This window comes from Telopea speciosissima, chromosome 1 (genome assembly GCF_018873765.1).
Source record: "Telopea speciosissima isolate NSW1024214 ecotype Mountain lineage chromosome 1, Tspe_v1, whole genome shotgun sequence".
Taxonomy (NCBI): domain Eukaryota; kingdom Viridiplantae; phylum Streptophyta; class Magnoliopsida; order Proteales; family Proteaceae; genus Telopea; species Telopea speciosissima.
In genome coordinates this window covers 81,196,977-81,215,779 of record NC_057916.1, presented here as the reverse complement: position 1 = coordinate 81,215,779, position 18,803 = coordinate 81,196,977, and the positions used below count along the sequence as shown (strand labels likewise).

The window sequence follows — 18,803 nt, the reverse complement described above, 5'->3', positions numbered from 1 at the left end:
CATAACTGCAAGATTCTCTTTCATCTCAATAGACTCCAGCACTGTGAGCACCACACCTCTTCCTTTCCACGTATTCTACCTTCATCTTTCACCTGGTGCCTGGTGGTGATTCAACCTTTCTCTTTTCGGTTCTTGTCCTTTTGCAGACCCTTTATTTTCTTTTCCTCATGTTCCCCTCTCCCCCTTCTTTCTCTCTCTCATGGAATGAATAATTAGGAAGAAGAATATTGTATTATTTCTTTTGGAAAGCGTCATTGGTATTGATTGTTGCATATGGGTTGGATCCCCATTCTGCCTCTCATTCAGAGAGGAACATAAAATCAGTAGATCTTATGATGGGTTTTCCAGTTTTCCTTCCCGATCGTTCATCCAATGCAAATTAATCCATTTATTGCAATGCTGATTGCAAAAACTGGACAAATTGAAATTCATTTTCATGGGTTGCAGAAGCTTTTCTTTCATCGGCGTCATTGTCTCTCTATTCTTTGCATCCTTTGCCCAAAACCTACAGAACGACTCTGCTCGCATCTCTTTAGATGCTCTTCTTCAAAAATATGCCTACAAAGCGCTTGTCCGACCTCACACCGGCATTCTATACAAAGCATCCCACCCTGCAAATCTTTCAGGCATGGAAGCCTCAGTTATCCGGCTCAGAAGCGGTACCTTTTGGGTCAGAGGAGCTAATGTTAGCGCATTCTTGTTTCCACCCAGAATCATTTCTGAACCTTTCGTGAAGAGATTTTCCATAGTCCTCCAAAATCTGGGCAATTGGTCTTCCAATTATTACAGTGTACCAGGCTATTCATTGGTTACTCCCGTGGTTGGTTTCAGGTTTTACGATTCCTCCAATTTGAGTTCCAACGCCATTGCATCTCTCAGTCTTAACGTGACAGGAGATCCCATTTCTGTACATTTTCCCCAGTTCTTGTTGCCTCCAGGTTCTAATTGGACTGTAAGATGTGTTACATTCAAAGTAGACGGGACATTTTCTCTTGCTAACATTACCCTTCCCAATGTATGCTTCACTCGCAATCAAGGCCATTTCTCCATTGTCGTCGAACAGCCCAAGATGAATGTGACGAAAGTGAGGCGGCTAAAGAAACTGTGGAAGTGGTGGGTGATAGGACTTGTGTGTGGATTTCTGGGTTTGGTTTTGGTTTGTGTCGTTGCCATGCTTGTTGTTTGGCTCACGAGGAGAAAGAAAATTCTGAAAATGGAGAAAAAAGCTGATCAAGGTGAGTCTTTCAAGACAATCTGGGTTGGACCTAGTAAAATGCCTTCTGCAGCAGTGACTAGAACTCATCCAGTTCTTGAGAATGAATATGCTCCATGAGACCATGACTTCCTTTCTTCTTCTGCTGCTGTTTTTTTATGTTTCCTGTTCATCTGTTGTTAATTTTGAGGGAGAGTAGTCCAATAGGTATGTACAAATTAGAAACATGACTTGGTTTTGTGTGTTTCATAGATTGTTAAAAAATTAGGAAATTGTTCTTTGGATTTTGTGAGGAATGTTACAACCAATTGACATTTTGTAGCATAGATCAGATTGGAATGTTTGGTGGTTAATTTGATGAGAATTCACATTGTCAAGTTCTATACATCATTTTGCATGAACTTTCCTTTTTCTTCCAAGTTTCAGTTCTCATAACTTCAATATACCTGTTATGTGTGTCTCGAATATATTATTGTATCCGATCTATGATGCATCGACCCGCTTGGTGGAGTATTACCCTGTTTTCGTGTCTTGTTGTGTAAGCAAGAGAGATGTCAGATTTTGGGGGGTTTTCTGTGTTAGGGTTTTGAGAAGGGAGACCTTGTTGCGCTGCTTAGGGTGTTCTTGAGAGATTTTCAATGTGTCTTCTTCCATTACATAGTGAATCATCCTCAGCTTCACTCATGGACGTAGCACATCACTTTGGTGTGTGAATCATATTAAATCTATGTCATCTTTGCTCTATTTTTGTTTTACGTTGTGTTTCTTTGGTGTTTGTTTTAACAATACCTCTTGGCACTTAGAACTGAGATCGATGTCTGCAAGTGCTACCATGCGTCCATATTGATCTCTAAGCATGAAAATAGAAATTTTAAGTTTCTATTATTAACCATGGTCTTGAAATCCTTGATGTATGTCATGACAATGTCATCTGCAGATCCTCCATTGTAGAGAGATCTTGATCTGAGTGTAACAATCATCTTCTCTATCATCTCTGAGTGACAGCATGGAAGTTTTTTTTTTGCTGAATCAATTTGGACTTTGGTCATCAAACATGTACATAATTAGAATCATAAACTGATGCTTAAAGCCAAAAAAGACAAAGCTCATTCAAGTAAGCCAGTGTATCTTTATACAACAACAAAACAATCGTATGAAACAAAAGGAGAGAATCTCCCTCTCTCTCACATTCGAACAGGATCCTTGCACCAAAGCATACCCAGTTATTATTATTATTATTTTTTTGCTCGAGCTAGCACCGTTGGATCAAGCATCTTCCATGTGTCTAGCTTGCAGACCTGAACTGCAAAGGCACCACAAAATTAAGCACTGCAAAGGATTTTTATCCAATCTGAATCAATTGGAATTAGGATCAGCCTCTGCCAATTCTGATCCGGATCGGGCTGAATCGGGCTATTGGATCTGATTTTTCAAACACTGAGTAAAGTTGCAAATTAGTGCAATTATGTGAACAAATACCCACATGCAAAATAAATAAGTAAATGGGAGGGGGATCGCTGCCGGCTTTGTGGCCACTGTGTTAGCACGAGGCCAATAGGAACATGTGGCATCCAACCTGGGGCAAGGGTGGTTATTTCACGGGACTTTGTGTTTGGGCGTAACTCTCATGAGGCGCTGTTGGGTAGCGTTCTTTTTCCCAAAATAAATATAGGGAGAGTGTTCTTCGCATGGAACATAGGGGCCGCTCGCAGTGGCCAATGAGAGTCTACATACTGGCAAAATGGGGGGGACGGAATTACTGCCATTCATGGGGGGGGGGTGCCAGTCATTTCTGCCCCCCATGTATCTGTGCATGGCTTCTGCGTCCCACGTAGAGAACATTTTTCCATAAATATATAAAAGGGCTGATGAGTTCACCAAGATTAGTAAATTTTAAAAGGGAGAATGTTCTTTGTGTTGCAGCGCAGGCTTTGCCCACACACATGGGCAGCCCGTGTAGGGAGGCAGGGTGGTCATTATGCTCACCCCCATATGCCTGGGCTCAACCTGCACTGCGGCACAGAGAACAATGCCCTATTTTATAAATTCATGTAGTTATTTTGATGGGTTCATGTTATAAAGAATAATTTCTTGACCCAAAATGAGCATGCTTTATGGGTCAAAGGTACCTCCAAATTGTAGAAAATTATAAAAAAACAGGCCATGACTCCTACCAGTGGCATCCCATAAAATCAAGGATTTTCTTTTTCAACCACACAAAAAATTGGGAGAAAGTTTCCTATGTTGCTTGTGTAGGTAAAATCTTTCACGTCACACCAATAATGGTGTAAAGAACGGTGTCATCTACACAAGGACCACATAAAAGAATAATTTCTTGACCCAAGGGAGCATGCTTTATGGGGCAAAGGTGCCTCCAAAGTTGTAGAAAATTCTGAAAAACAGGTCATGACCCCTACTAGTGGCATCCCATAAAATCAAGGATTTTCATTTTCAACCAAACAAAAAATTGGGAGAAAGTTTCCTAGGCTGCTAGTGTAGGTAGAATCTTTCACATCACACCATTGGTGGTGTAGAGAACGGTATCATCTACATAAGGACAACATGATCAGGATTTGCGATAGGGCAATGGTACTCTCACATTGTGGGGAATTTTTTCCTCTTATTTCTTTGGGAATGATAACACTACTTGGTCACGTGTAGCCCCTGCGCCCAGATACAGGGCCACGCGAAATAACCACCGTGCCCATATTGCTTTTCCATGGGGCACAATGGTCATTTTGCATGGCCCTATGTTTGGGCACAAGGGTCATGCGTCGCACACGACTAGGTAGTGTTGTTTAACCTTACACCCTCCTAAGTTAAACAAGAGAGTACTAGCAGCTTTACCTTGTAATGCTAACAATAATTTAGGGAGAAGGTTTCCTACATTGCTAGTGTGGGAGGAGACTTCCACCTTAAACCAATGACAATGTGTGAAAGGGCATCAATTATATAAGGTCGATATGATCAAAAGAGGAGAGAGGAAGAGGAAATAAATAATAATTTATATGAGATGTACGATACATTGGTTGCGTTGGAAACCTTTTCCCTTCAATGTATCTTCAACTTTTAATCTTTTTTTACATACTAATCTTAGTGGGAGTTCCAAAAAAAACAAAATCATAGTGGGATGAGCTTAGGATCATCTACAACATTTTTGTTTTTGGCAAAAAAAACCCCAACAAAAGGGGAAGTTATATAAAGGCCTCACTGGTTCAAAGAGAAGATACAATCTTCAAGAATTATTGTAGGATACAAACTTAGAGGAAGCTCCCCAAAAAGATTCTTAGTGGGATGAGCTTAGGATCATCTACAACATTTTTGTTTTTGGCACGAAAAAAAACCCCCACAGGGGAAGTTATATAAAAACCTCATTGGGTCAAAAGAGGATACAATCTTCAAAAGAGCTTCGGGGAAAAGAATTCTTTCAAATATACACATATGAGGGTAGCTTAAAACCCACTTAGAGATAGCATGAGCACAAACATGATTAGATTTACTAACATGATGAAAGGAACAAAAGTCTATACATCTTAAAAAGAAGCATTAAAAAAAAAGAAGCATGACATCCGAAAGAAAAAGTGGACCTCAACTAGAGGGGACGGGATGGGGCGGGGCATCCACGAGTCAATAAAAGATCAAAACTTGACAATCAAAGTGAATAAAGACTCTTCTCACATTGTGCTCAACAACAATCTTCAGACGGACCTGGCTCCTATGCATCTGGGCAGCTGGGCTGCATGTGCAGCGCCAGACTCAAGGTGATGCACTTTTGACCGCCTTACCCCTGCTCAAGTGCCTTGCCCGAGCAGAGGTAAGGCGGTCAAAGCGCAGCGCCTTGAGTCTGGCGCTGCACATGCAACCTGGCTACCCGAATGCACAAGATCTTTTTCAATCTTCACACCCATTCGAATGACCAAAGCTTCCCCACCAATGGCAGAACTTGAAAACACATTGATACGTACATCACACCGTACCAATAATTCCGTCCGATATGTATCAGCCAACGTTGCCAATAAAATACTTATACCAGTAATTCTTAGTTATGGTTATAAATATCAGTATCAGATCAGACATGTCGATTGAATCGACCGATTCGTATACCAATGCCTACTCGATCCTGTATCTAATTATCTATTGAACCGGCCGTATGTCTAAAAATGATTTTTCATTGAATATCCGATACGCTAGATATATACCGGATATGAGGTTATCTTCTTCAAAATTTAGTGGGTAGCCATTGAACTCTCTGGCCTCTGCTATATTAAAGAAAGAAAAGCTATAATTAAAGGATCGCAAAGGAGATAATTTTGTAAAAATGCCCGCCATTTCTGCGGCTAAATTTATCGGCCCCAATATCGCACCATTGCTTCACTCTTCAATTCCTGCATATGCCCTACAGTTTACAACTTTTTACTCTTTCCGTTTCTCGAAACCCACTGCGTGTCCTCAAACCCTAGCTCCTTCCAGAAGGAAATTCCAGTTTTTCTCAAAATCCTCTGAGACAGAGCTATCAGCCGCAGAAGAAGAATGGCTTAAAAAGCTTCCAGAGAAGAAGAAACCCTTGTATTCTCACAGTCTTCCCTGCATAGAGGCTTGGCTGAAGAGATTAGGATTTCATCAGAGCAGCGAAGATCGAGCTGTATGGTTTATCGAAAAGACTGATTGGCATGCTCAGTTATCTCTTGATGTCACTGATCTTTATATAAGGTTTGTTCAAATAACCTTGTTCTGCTGCCTTCGTTCTAGTCTCAATGATCAGATGATGGGCTTCCTTTGTTTTTTTCTCGTTTCTCGATCGCTTTGGAATTTACTTTTTTTTTTTTTCTTCGGGTTTGGCACATTTCATATCCGATAAGCTTGTAAATATGACGGTTCTACACCCCCCACCCCACCTAGAGAGAAAAGGTGATTTAGGTTTAAGAGGCTACTGCCGTCTACAGTTACAAATTTCAGATTCAGATTGCTTTTGTTCTATGGCTGTGCTAGGAGGTGGATGATAACTGACAGTTCTATAAGTCCTGAACCTGACCTTAACAAAAAACTGCAGATACTAGGAACTACAAATAGATTACTACTAGCATTGTCATCAACAAGTCCAGTGATATGAATCTAACAATCATTTTATGAGATGCAATAATAAGACTAGTAGTCACAATGAGATGTTTGCGATCTCAGCTCTATCATAGCTGCCCTGGCATGGGTTAGGACTGATGTTTGAGAATGAGGTTTCGAAGTTTGAATAAAAAATGGTTTTGGAATTCTTTTATCAGTTTAATCCATACAAACACAAAGCTATTGACCCTTGATGTTGCAATGCTTAGCATTGCACTCATTGTGTGTGCAGAAGGGGGGAAAAGTGTTTCACTTCTTTGGTGCAAATTGTATTTTTGTAGCTAGATATGCTAACAACGGCATTGATTTAACTCGACTATGAAAAATGTTTGTATTTTCAATGGTCCATTATCAGTATTTTGTGAAAAATAGCTTATTTGCATCATACTGGTTTTAGAAACCAAACTGAATTAATACTATTCGGTAGTGTGCCATAAATTTGGTATCCTTAAGTTTCCGAATTGGATTTTAGGAAGACTGGACTACAATGAAGAAACAATCTTTAATGTTGAGATGGTCTGAAGGCAGTAAGCTAATGAAGGAACAACTTTGTATGTGAATATGATTGATCAATCAGATCTGTACTCGAGCTGTCTTCTTCCCATCTGTTTCTTGAGGTGGTTGAGGCTTGCCACAACAAGCTGTCAAGTGTCTGACTTGAATAATTATCTTGTACACAGGGATGACCGGATGGGATTTTAAGTGTACATCTTTTTGGGTGTTCATTAAAGAAAGATAATGGGTGCAAGATATTGAGAATTGGAAATTGATGGAACTCTTAATCTTAATTTATTATCTACTTTATGGGAAGGGGTTTTCTGTCAGGCTGCATGGCCCCTGCGCCAGTGTGGGGGCAAATGGGAGCGTGTGGTGCATGGGCATACGAGGGGAGGGGTGGGTGGTCATTTCACTGCCTCCTGTGAGAGGGTGCAGGGAGATGCTGCCAGGCAGCATTTCTTTTTCCTTTATTTTATTGATGAGAGATAAGCTAGCCTCATGTACAATCCCCGCCCAACAATTTTTTTTCTTCCTTTTGGTAAGATTCTCTTGTCAAGCTATTAGCAGTTCATTTATGCGGAGCTACAAATTGGCAGTGTTATTGCTGATGAGTTAGATGAGCAGGATGTGTCTTGGTCTCCTGTGGTTTCTTTGCAAAACATTCCTGTTACTTTTCCACATTGGAGTTTTTGCATCGCAGCTTTGTGTTTTTGTTGGCTGTTTCATAAGTTTTGGGACAGTAGGTTATGTACCTTTAGTTCTTTTCCTTTTGCCTAATAAACTGTTTTATTCATCATTTTTTTTTTTTGGGGGGGGGGGTGGGTTGAATTAGTTTTGGGAAGACTCAAGACAAAATATGTAGTTCTTTGGGTTTCATACTTGCAAAACACCTTATGAATGCCCATCATTGTGGTTGGCACTGTTTGATTTGAGATGCAGGTACTTAAAGAGTGGACCTGGAAATCTAGAGAAGGATGTGGAGAGGAGATTCAGTTATGCTCTGAGTAGAGAAGACATTGAGAATGCAATACTTGGAGGGCCGTAAAAAATTCTGCATTTAATATCACTGGCTCTAGAAACTGTGGTAGTTGGTCTAACCCAATGTTGTATAGTGTTCAGTCACCGCCAGATTTTTTTTTTTCTGTTCACAGTTCCTGACAGAGATGTTTTCAGTTGTTCAATGTGTATTAATCAGGCATGATTACCTTATTTGTCTCACTAATTCATGTTAATTTTATCTCTTTCATGTTTGTCTTCTTCGGCTGTTGTACTCAATGATCACCCAAGGAAACAGATTTTTTCTTTTGGGTCCTTCTAGTAAAGTGTAACGCTTCACTATTTGCCACTTGGCAGTAGCCACAGTACATGGGTTACTCCATGTGATAGAGGACCTCATATACATCTCAATGGTCAAATTCTAGTCCAATGTAAGCAAGGAATGTTGCTCAAACTCTGATTCAAAGTTTAAGTAAAATTATCAAAATGCCATCAAATGGAGATCAATGTATGTTATGAAATTGCATCTTTTGTAAATTTAGTTACTTCCTCTACTCATTTTAAGTTAAAATTGTAACAAAGAGATGCTTGTGTGGTCATCTATCACATGGACTAACCCATATATTGTCATGTGACAAATACTTAAGCGTTATACTCCACTAGGTATAGTGATGGGGAAGAAAACTTAAAAATAAAAATAAAAAATAGCACGGTTAGATGACTTCTAAATTTTGAGCATCTAGTCTTAAAATCTTGAAGCTTGTGAGTAATCAATGGACCTTGTCATGACTCATGACTCCCAAGGTTGTTAATGATGATTCCCATATATCATGATGGCCACATGGCAAACAGTGGATTGGTCAATGCGATATAGGGCTTTCCAGTCTTCAAAGTTCATACAGTTACAAAAATTCCCTTGGATTCTATTGCAGAGATTGTAATTTTATGAAGATCTATTCTCACCTTTTGGCCACCTCCTGTACTTCTCACAAGATAAAATCTGGCAATTGTGATGGGTATGGCTAGGAAGTGAGAAACCATCGTGGGATAGGCTCATTAGAAAATAGGGGAGACGGCTCTGTCGCGTGTTCAAGTCTGTGTGTATGGTTCTAGAGAACATTTAGTAGCCTTGCTGAGCCATTTGGAGCCTGTCCCTTCTCATTCCTTCCCATTTCAAGGTCCCTCATGACAAGATTAAAGGTCAAACCTCTCCAAAGAAAGATTAAAACTCACAAATGTATTAGTTGGGGCTTGGGAACACTAGAACTGGATTTGGATGCATAGTGCATAATTTTTTTCCCCATGAAAGAACTCCTTGAAAGGAAACAAATCTCCATAGATAAAATAATATAGGTTGGGCCCTTTTTTACCCAGAGTCAGCTATGAGTTCAGGAAACAGAAATTTTTTTTTTTCTTCATGAAAGAACTCCTTTAAAGGAATGCAAAGTATATAGATGCTGCCATTTCGAATCAAGAAGTGATTTCTTTATGGCATGATAGTTACATAGGAAAGAGAAAAAGGCTCTTTGGGCTCTTCCCTCCATGCATCCTCTGGGCGTCTCTACTTCTTGTTGGACTCTTTTTTCATTAGCTAATGTTGATTAGCTGAGTGGAAATGCGACCAGTATTCCTTAACAAGCTGGCCAAACAATGATCCTTCTCTCTTCATCAACATCGTTGGTTCATCATACTCCACTAATTTTCCTGAAAAAAAAGAAGGTATAAGACAATCAAAAGTAAACTGGGTAGTCAGTATCTATAAAACATTTTAACAGCATTCCTTCATAACTTACCATCACTCATGGCAAGCACCTTTGTGCAATCCATTACTGTTGGTATTCTGTGGGCCACTGTAATAACAGTGCAATCTGAAAATGCAGTCCTTATAGTTTTCTGGAGTATTGCATCTGTTGCATTGTCTACTGATGCAGTAGCTTCGTCAAGCACCAATATCCGACTTCTTCTTAACAGAGCACGACCCAAACAGAATAACTGTCGCTGTCCCATGCTCCAATTTGATCCATCTTCAATTACTGTAATTTCAAGTTGTTAATAATTCATTGCTGATAAAAATGAAAGAAATAAAGAAAAGGCAGCCCACATATGTAACTTACCTAAAGCATCCAGGCCTTTTTCTTTCTCTTGCACAGCCTCTTGAAGCTGGCATTTTCGAAGGACCTTTCAAAATGCATGAACATAAGTAGTTAGCAATAGCAAGTCAAACTGAAACTGCAACTGATGATGACACCAAATCCATTTTTCAAATAACTGCTAATTCTGCTTAACATCGAACAAGTTTCTATTACTATTGTGATTTTTTTCACAATCACATCAGGCCTCTTAACTAGAGAATTGCTGTTTCTCTTCTAATTGGCTTTCCTTCTAACTTGATAGAAGAGGAACTTTGTCTTACAGGTTTAACATTTCTATCAAGTTTACGTTCTATGTTCAAGAGTTCATTGGTCCAATCTCAAACGTGACAAATTCCGCTCTACAGAATAGTAAGTACATGACTGTTTTTCTGCAAAACCAGCCAACTTGACCAGCATTCTCTTTGTTGACTTATCAACTCACATAGCTAGTTTCCTGACTTGTTCAGTTTTGTATACATGTAAATGGGAGGCCCAAGCAATCTCCCATGGACAGATAGAGTAATAGATATCCCTTAGTCATGTAGGATAAACATGCAATCAATTTGAGAGCCATTTTATTAACTGGTCTTACAGGTTTCAGCATAGACAATACCAGAAATTAGAGTTTTGGAATACTTCGCTGTGGGAAACACAGCTCCTGCAGTCTAGTGTTGGGGAAAGGCAACAATGTAAGCAATTTTAAGTTTTAACTTATTGTAATAGAATTCCTGGAGCCACAGTGGGTGAACATTAAGAAAGTTGTTTTTGTTGGTTTCCCAAGCTGACATAACTCTAATGCAACCATAATGTAACAATTATCATACCTCCCATATTTCCTTGTCCATATATTGTGAAAAGGGATCCAAATTGTATCTTAAGGTTCCATTGAAAAGCGTAGGATCTTGAGGTATGATCCCAATACGTGACCTCAAATCATGAAGCCCTATCAGGGAGATGTCAAGGTTGTCTATGATGATCTTTCCATCTGATGGCTCCACAAGGTGAAACAGGGCACTGATCAAAGTCATTTTCCCACTACCAGTGCGACCAACGATACCAATCTTATGTCCTCCTTCAAATGTACAACTGATCCCAGAAAGAACAAGTGGGGTATCGGGCCTATATCTGATCTGCTTGACAACAATTTCCTTAGTGTACTATTTTTATTGCTGAAATCACATTCATGTACATGGACAATTCTAATAAATAAGTTACCTCCAAGTCACAGATCTCTACTCTACCCACAGCAGGCCAACTTGGTGGGGGACGGTTTTCTTCTATGACTTCAGGGGCTTCACTGGGTATATGCATGTACTGGTTTAGCCTTTCAACAGAAATGATGTAATTTGCTAGCATACAATGGTTTTGAGTAGCGGAAATGAGTGAAATGTTCAATGAAAGACCATAAGATAGTGCCATTCCAACAAATCCTGCCATCAAGAGATTAGTAACCAAAGTATCAAACGGATGGTTTCATATGCAAGAATCTGTAGTGTTTTCAATCAGAAAGCATAAGAGTTTTTCCACTTCCTAGGAGGTGATTTATAAGCCTACCGAGCTGGAATAATAAGTCTTGCAAGCGGGGCTTCTTAATATTCAATTACATACATAACATAGTTGAAATATACAAGGGAAAAAAAAGTAAAGACAATGAAGTAAAAAATAATATACATCCTACCTGAAGTTTTTTCTCTAAGAAAAAAAAAAGTGTTAAATAGTGATACTATGATAAGTACTTTATTATCCATATAATCCTCAACATTTCATGGTGCAAGGGATGTGCATCATGTGCCTCCCAGTTGAGGGTTGAACCTTAAGCCTAGAGCATTTTCTTTTAACTCTCAAGTTGAAGATAGCCTGAAGGCATAAGGCTCAATTCACTTTTAAACATTTCAGCAATTTGTAGTCACATTTACATATCTTGTCTATAAAAAATGATTTGCCTTGATCTCCCTGACTAAAAATGTAATTTCAGAAAAAGCGACTCATCCTCTTAACTTTTTTGTTTTAATGCAAAATAAAATTCTATTGCTTAAAAAGAGGTAATTACATGGTGACAAAGCGGTGGGAAAAAGACATTGTCTGAAATGGCCTTAAGGGCCATTTGTTCTAACAACTGCTGCAACTGTTTATCTTTACACAATTATTTAATCCTCAACTTAACACAAACTGTTTGAAAGAGAAGTTATTGTGATTATTTTGTTTTTCTTCAGAATCCTACTTAATCTTTTGCTTCAAAGTATGGAGCATTTGAACAGTGAATGCATATAGATCTGTATTCCATGCCTCCACATGAGGACAAGATTTCAGATTAACGAATCTAGTTGGGATATGAAGGTTAATGCGAAAAAGAAAATAACCATAACAGCTGAAGCAAGACAATAGTAGGAACTCACCCGAGCTAAAAGTTCCTGGAGGAAGCAAAACCATGGCAAGAGCAGAGAAAGAAAGAACGGTGGCACTTAACAGTTCTAGACGTTGTATCAACCATTCATTTGCTGCAAAATTGTGGAAAAAGGGGCTAGCATTTCTATCAATGACATTGAAATTCTTCATGAAAAATCGCTCTTCATCCTCAAAAGCTCTAATTGTCATGGCTCCAGCAATGGATTCTGCTAGATGGTTTGCTACCGAAGATTTTGTCGTGCCATTGATCCGCATTAACTCCTTTGCAGAAGCAAGGTAATATTTCTGTTGGTTAAAACCAAATTTCAGCATAGTTAGTTTCTGAGAGGCACTATCATAATAACAAGACTAATAAAAAATCCAGAAAGGAGAACATGAAGGCTCTATCTGCAATGAAGTGGTGCATTTCTATGACTATGTCTTTGCATGTGCAGGGGGAAGGGACCCTTCGGCAGGTCCAACAAAGGAAATCGAATAGGGATTAAAAGTGATCCAATCATAAGAACAGTCTCATGCATCCATGCAGTTTTCTTTACCCTTTAGTCTGATTATCATTCAATAAAATAGGTTTGAATTATGGCTATTTGAATAACGTTGGATTTGTATCTGCAAGATCACGTTTGTTTCTATGTTTACTAGATGATGGATGATAAATTTATGAAAATGGAATACATATCTATAATTTGTGACATAACCGAGCTAAATTTAGTATTTAGTGATTCACATGAGCAGATATTATCGATCCTTGTGGCTATGCCAGAGAAAATGATGACTGCATTTTGAGAACATAGAATTTGAAAAACTTAAATGTGAATATGATTACCTGCAATCGTAGTGTCAAGTAAATCATTGGTAAGGAGACAAATAGAACTTGCCAATTAACAACAGCCAATACTCCTAGACTCACACAAACATTTGTGCTAGAGCCTAAAGTAAAGATCAAACTGAATGGGATATCAAGGTCTAAAATGCTCATGTCAGAAGAGACCTGTACAAGTAAGAAAGATAAGTCTTACAAAAAAATTTTTAAGGCGTACTTCATAGTTAAGTTATATGTTAGAGATACTCACCCGACTCAATATCCGTCCCAGTGGTGTTGAGTAATAAAAAGACATCGGTGCACGGAAAAGAGAGTTCAATAGCTGAGAAAATATGGACCTTGATGACTGGATAGAAGAAACAACTGCGGCAATATATCTAAAGAGCAAAACAAATATTGAGACACATCCAATCACCATATAAACTATGATTAGTAACAGTTTGCTAACATGAGGATTGTGAACATTAGCAGCCATCCAAGAGTTCTGAGATATCTGCCCAGCCACAAATATGATGTGACAGAGACTTGCAATTGTGAAATACAAAAAGCCTTTATTCTGATTTAGATATTGTATATAAGGCTTAAAGCCTGTATCTCCAATTTCCCTTTCTTCTTTTTTAATCAACTGATCTCTTGCTGTGGCTTTGAACTGTTTCTCAGTGTATGTCTTCTTAATCTCTCTGGAAGTAATTTCCCCCCTTTGGGGAGAAGAAACCTCAGCTAGCCTTTCAGAACCTGCAGTGTCCTTGTGTGCATTGACAAGCTCTTGAAAATTTTGACTAGAGGCTAATAATTGGTGATAAGGTGCAGCTTCTATGATTTCCCCATCAGACATTAACTGCCAATAAAAGAATAATATCAAAATGATTAAAGGCTATAAACCTTCTTCTTCATATTCTTTTGTTCAATACAATCTTTGTTAAGTATCTCTCTTTGTTCCTGTAAGATCAATGCCCAATACCAAGTCCACTTAAATTTGCATGAAACACAAATTAATTAAACAAGCTGGGGAAAGTGGCTAACCATTTCCTTATCTCTCTAATTTTTTCGTTTCTGTTTAAATTTCATTTAGAGACTATTCTTTCTTATCTTCCCACCATATTTTGGTAAATTGTCAACCACGATGGAAAAACTGGACTAGGTACCTACAGCCACTAGTGCTCTTCAGTATATGGGTATAGCAGGGATTTAATGATTTATAGAAAGAAATATTAGTTTTGGTCAAACCATTTTGAAAGTGTGTTATAAAAAATCAGGAGTAGAACTTCGCAAAGTGTACTTTGGGCTTTGGCCCGGCCTGTTATTTCTACAGCTAACCTGATCCCTATTGGGCGAAGAAAAATTACTTATGTTATGCACTAATGTTATAGGGAAATAAGTTGATTCTCCCCCTTCTATGCAACCACCCCCCCCTCTCCAATAGAAGGGGTATCTAAGAAAAAATCCAAGAACTGATAAGTAACCAAATGGCAAGAGTTAGATTAGTAACTAACCAAAACAGAATCAAATGCAGGAAGGAAATCAACTTGGTGGGTCACAAGTATGACTGCCTTTCCTGATAGAGCTCCCATCATATATTCCTGCCACACACAATTCAGACATTCAACATGAGATTGTAGCCAAATAGCATAAATTTCATGCACATAAGAAGTGCATTTACATTAAATAGGCTTGTAGCAGTGCGTGCATCAACAGCACTAAATGGATCATCCAATAGATAAATATCAGCATCTTGATACAGTGCACGAGCAAGTTGAATGCGCTGCTTTTGACCACCGCTTAAATTAACTCCTCTTACTCCTATTTCGGTTAGATCACCAAAGGGTAGCATCTCAAAGTCCTTTACCAGTGAACATTTCTCAAGTACTTCTTGATATCTTTGCTTATTCATGGATGAACCAAATAGAATATTCTCTTGTATTGTTCCTGTTTGAATCCATGCCATCTGAGAAACATAGGCAGTCTTTCCATAAACTTGAATCTGTAAATGAACAAGAAGAAATTTTATACCTCCATAAACTTGATTCTGTAAATGAATAAGATGAAAATTTATAGCTCAACAACGATTGTTAACATTATTCGGTTTAGAATGTAATCAAAGATCTTCCAATACACATCTGTATATAACAAAATACTGCTAATTCCATTGTAGATTTCATTGAACCATATTTAGCCACTCACAGTGAAAAGATCTTCCAAGACATACCTGTATATGGTATTTATCTTGGACATGCTCCCAGTGTAATTGATAAAGCATACACTCAAATGGAGTAAAAAAGTCATATGAAGTTTCTGATATGACAAAACATGTATCAACTTTAGATCCACAAACTTTTTTTCTTCTTCTTAATGACACTCCAGTCTCCAAAGAATGATGACAGGTTTAATTTCTCCTTGGAATCAGACGCGTTCCACATGATTTTCAATTTTTATATGCAAATTCATGCCATTACCCGGCTAGGAATTGATGTTTAATAACTAACAGAACATCACAAAAGGATGTGCTCTCAAACATTCAATAAGCAAAGGTCTTGGATAAAGTGCAAAAATACTAAAATCCCAACTAATGCTGAGAATATGACATTAAAATATTGGCTTTATGTATCATAAAATATGCCAAGAAATTTCATCCCAAGGTAACAAGTAGTAATAAACATTCTCACAAAACTGAAATCTTTACTTCTCAATCATAAATAAAATGACAATGATGGTGGGGAGAATAACTTACAGAGCCCCCTATAAGTGGAACTTCTCCAAGAATCGCTGCAAGAAGTGTTGATTTTCCTGAACCAACCTCTCCAGAGATGGCCACTTTTTCACCAGGTTTTACCACTAGATTTATGTTTCTTAATGTGAGATTAGATGGATTCTCTTCCCACGAAAGATTTGCTGACTTTATACAAATAGAAACCCTGGACTCCTCAACTTCGCATTTTTGCCTAATATTTTCATTTTGCAACTCAGGTGCCTCGAGAAACTTGACAATTCGTTCTAATGAAACCTTTGCTTGAATGACCATTCCAATGACATCAGGGATCGATCTAACCGGATCCTGGACAAGACGTAAAGTTGCTATATAGGTGAAAACATTACTAGCATTGAGAGGAATTCCTAGGAAGTAACATGCCCCAAAAGTAGCTGCTGAGACCAAGACGGGGGCTGACCAAAACAGAAGCATGTCATATGCTTTTCTCATCTGCACTGCTGACAACCATGTATATTCCTCAGTCCTAAGTCCTTCAATAACATCCTTGAAATGGGTCTCCCATGCGTACAGCTTCAACACCTTCATGTTCACAAGAGCCTCAGAACAAGCCTTCAGCCTTTCATCTTGCGCCACCATGAGCTTAGTCTGGAATTTGTTCTGCAGTTTGGCAAGGGGAGTATTGCAGAGGACAGTAAGTATTATTACAACTAGTGCTGCGAATGTTGCTAGTCCCACAGCATAGAAGAGAATCACTAATGCAATGCAAAGCTGAAGGCATGTTGTCCACATTTGACGAAACCAGTAAGGAAATTCACCAACTCTACAAGCATCTACAGTGACATAGTTCATTATATTACCAGCTGAATGCGTCATCTTAGCAGCATTTGAGAGTCTAAGTTGTTTTCTATAAATAGCTGCAGAGAGCAAAGACCTGACTTGGAGGCCGATTATTCTACTTCGGAAGTACCACTGCCTTTGTGATAAGGATTCTAAGCATTTTGCAATAAACAGAGATATGGCTAATACATAACCCTCATATTCAAAGGCTTCTTTTCCTTCAGCAACCTGAATGAAGGCATTAAGAAGTAGAGGACCAACAGACAGTGCAATTATCTTAAGTGATGCAAAGAACCCAGAAATTAAAATTTCTTTCCAGTGGCAAGAAACTATTGTCCACAAAATTGATGGTGGGGTAGACAAATGGGACTGTTCGCGTTTGTTCAGTTGTTCCATGAAGAGGGTGTAACTGGTTTCTGCTCTGTCTAATTCACGTAATCGAGGTATATCTTCTTCCTCAAGGGTTTTCTCCTGACCTTTCCTCACCAAGGGGTTTAACCACCAAAATGTCATTTTACTGATATATTCAGCATCAGCAAAAGGAGTCACATTGCTACCCAAACCAGTTTGACCACTGCTATTGGTCTGACCATTCAAAAGTGTATAGAGGCCAGCACTGCTGATTGCATAACCAGTTTCTTTATATTTGTATACCTTGTAAGTGCATAACAGAAATAGAATTGCACCTGGAAAAGATAAAACATCCAAAACAATCCTAACCGATGCTTGTTTCCCTATGATGGCCGCCAAGAGGGAAAAAACACTGAGAATTCCGGCGAACAAGCAGGCAAGTATGGACCAAAGCCTCAAAAAGGCTTTTGGAAGTTTGTTTCCCCGAAGGCTAATGATTAAAGCAAGTAAGAGCCATGTAAAGCCTTGAGATAATAGGACTAGCCACTGATGCAGGGGAAGTATAGTCTGCAGATTTCTCAAGTTCTCTTGCAGTATCCAGATCCCATAACTGATATAAACCACCCCCAAACCACCATTAAAAATTGCAGAGAGTATCTGAGAAGGCAAAAGGCCTTGCAAGCAGGTGAGCATCTGAAGCATTGCTGGTGATGGTTTGTGAATGAAGTTGAATAACAACATGAGCAGAAGCAGGACATCGAAAGCAATGACCAAGACATTGTTGATACATGAAGTAGGATAGGTGAAGAATATAAAAGCAGAAGAGCACTGCTTTCCACCCTCATATGAACAATCTGACTCCCCACAAAAAATTGTCCAGAGATCTTCCATCATGCTGTACGTCTTTGCTCTTCAAACTCTGCATTTATATAGAAGAACAGGTCAGGAATAGAAGCCACCTTCTCCTCTGTTTGGCCCATAAGTACAAGTTGTGATTCATTGAAAGAAAAATGGTATGGAACAGGATTATTGTAACCCATTAAGCTCAGAGAACTCTTGAAATAGCTGAAGCTAACTTGAGTACGTACCTGTATTGGAATGAAGATGGCTTCTTTTTCCTTCAGTTCCTTGAGAAATGGTAGTTCTTAAAAGCTCCTTGGCTGATGTTTCTGTGGATGAGCCCAATTAAACTAACGAACATCAGTGCAAGTACAAAATCTCAGAAAGCATAGCTAAAATAATATAGTATTCAGATTTGTTTGCAGCTGAAAACATCAAAAATAGAAGAACCACAATAATAGAAGGAAATAAACTGTACAGATGGTAGAAGACATCATATTGAAACGATGAATGGAATTAAGTATGAAAAAACGAACTCAAATGAAGCTTCTCTGAACGAGTTTGAAGCACCAAAGTTGAAACTTTTGCACTGATTCCAACACTTGAATGGACCATGAATGATAAATTCATGCTTTCATAAACCTTGTCTGGACTCGTGGTTGATAAAGTGTTTAAAGTAGAACATTCACTCATTTTCCAATCAGATCAGATCAGATCAGAGGAGTATAAAAGAAAAAAGATTTGCCACTAGTGGTTTGATCACTTTAGTGCACTTTGTCACCAGTGGAAGGTCTTGTAATGACTGCATGCTTTTTATGTCCCATGGGTCAGCATAAATGATATCCAAGTGTCTTCTACTCTTGTAGTAACCCAAAGCAGAGTGCTGTT

At 38.7% G+C, this 18,803-nt stretch overlaps 3 protein-coding genes across 3 annotated transcripts; 2 read left to right on the top strand and 1 right to left on the bottom strand.

Annotated features, from left to right (window-relative positions):
- The first annotated feature begins 238 nt into the window (after positions 1-238).
- Positions 239-1,386, top strand: LOC122665695. Its single transcript, XM_043861850.1, has one exon. The coding sequence runs from the start codon at positions 437-439 to the stop codon at positions 1,331-1,333; it is 897 nt and encodes a 298-aa protein (XP_043717785.1). The 5' UTR covers positions 239-436; the 3' UTR covers positions 1,334-1,386.
- A 4,145-nt stretch (positions 1,387-5,531) lies between these two features.
- On the top strand, positions 5,532-7,943 carry LOC122659097. The gene is made up of 2 exons (XM_043854249.1): positions 5,532-5,923; positions 7,766-7,943. The coding sequence occupies exons 1-2, from the start codon at positions 5,532-5,534 to the stop codon at positions 7,869-7,871; spliced, it is 498 nt and encodes a 165-aa protein (XP_043710184.1). The 3' UTR covers positions 7,872-7,943.
- A 1,388-nt stretch (positions 7,944-9,331) lies between these two features.
- On the bottom strand, positions 9,332-18,628 carry LOC122666819 (ABC transporter C family member 10-like). Its single transcript, XM_043862900.1, has 14 exons — positions 18,421-18,628; positions 18,289-18,293; positions 18,164-18,244; positions 15,909-17,994; positions 14,841-15,161; positions 14,674-14,760; positions 13,431-14,018; positions 13,184-13,348; positions 12,351-12,645; positions 11,170-11,384; positions 10,779-11,084; positions 9,937-10,000; positions 9,616-9,855; positions 9,332-9,526 (listed from the first exon to the last, which is right to left on the bottom strand). Exons 4-14 carry the CDS (start codon positions 17,967-17,969, stop codon positions 9,414-9,416), a joined length of 4,455 nt encoding a protein of 1,484 aa, XP_043718835.1. The 5' UTR covers positions 17,970-17,994; positions 18,164-18,244; positions 18,289-18,293; positions 18,421-18,628; the 3' UTR covers positions 9,332-9,413.
- Between the last annotated feature and the right edge of the window lie 175 nt (positions 18,629-18,803).

What these genes read in the sequence shown, in the direction of transcription:
- LOC122665695 (XM_043861850.1), top strand. Translation starts at nt 437, where the DNA reads ATGGGTTGCAGAAGCTTTTCTTTCATCGGCGTCATTGTCTCTCTATTC.
- LOC122659097 (XM_043854249.1), top strand. Translation starts at nt 5,532, where the DNA reads ATGCCCGCCATTTCTGCGGCTAAATTTATCGGCCCCAATATCGCACCA. An exon ending in GTCACTGATCTTTATATAAG is followed by an intron (nt 5,924 to 7,765) that starts GTTTGTTCAAAT and finishes TTTGAGATGCAG; the next exon opens with GTACTTAAAGAGTGGACCTG.
- LOC122666819 (XM_043862900.1), bottom strand. Translation starts at nt 17,969, where the DNA reads ATGATGGAAGATCTCTGGACAATTTTTTGTGGGGAGTCAGATTGTTCA. An exon ending in ACTTGACACTACGATTGCAG is followed by an intron (nt 12,646 to 13,183) that starts GTAATCATATTC and finishes TTTAACCAACAG; the next exon opens with AAATATTACCTTGCTTCTGC. An exon ending in TCCAGGAACTTTTAGCTCGG is followed by an intron (nt 11,385 to 12,350) that starts GTGAGTTCCTAC and finishes TCTTGATGGCAG; the next exon opens with GATTTGTTGGAATGGCACTA.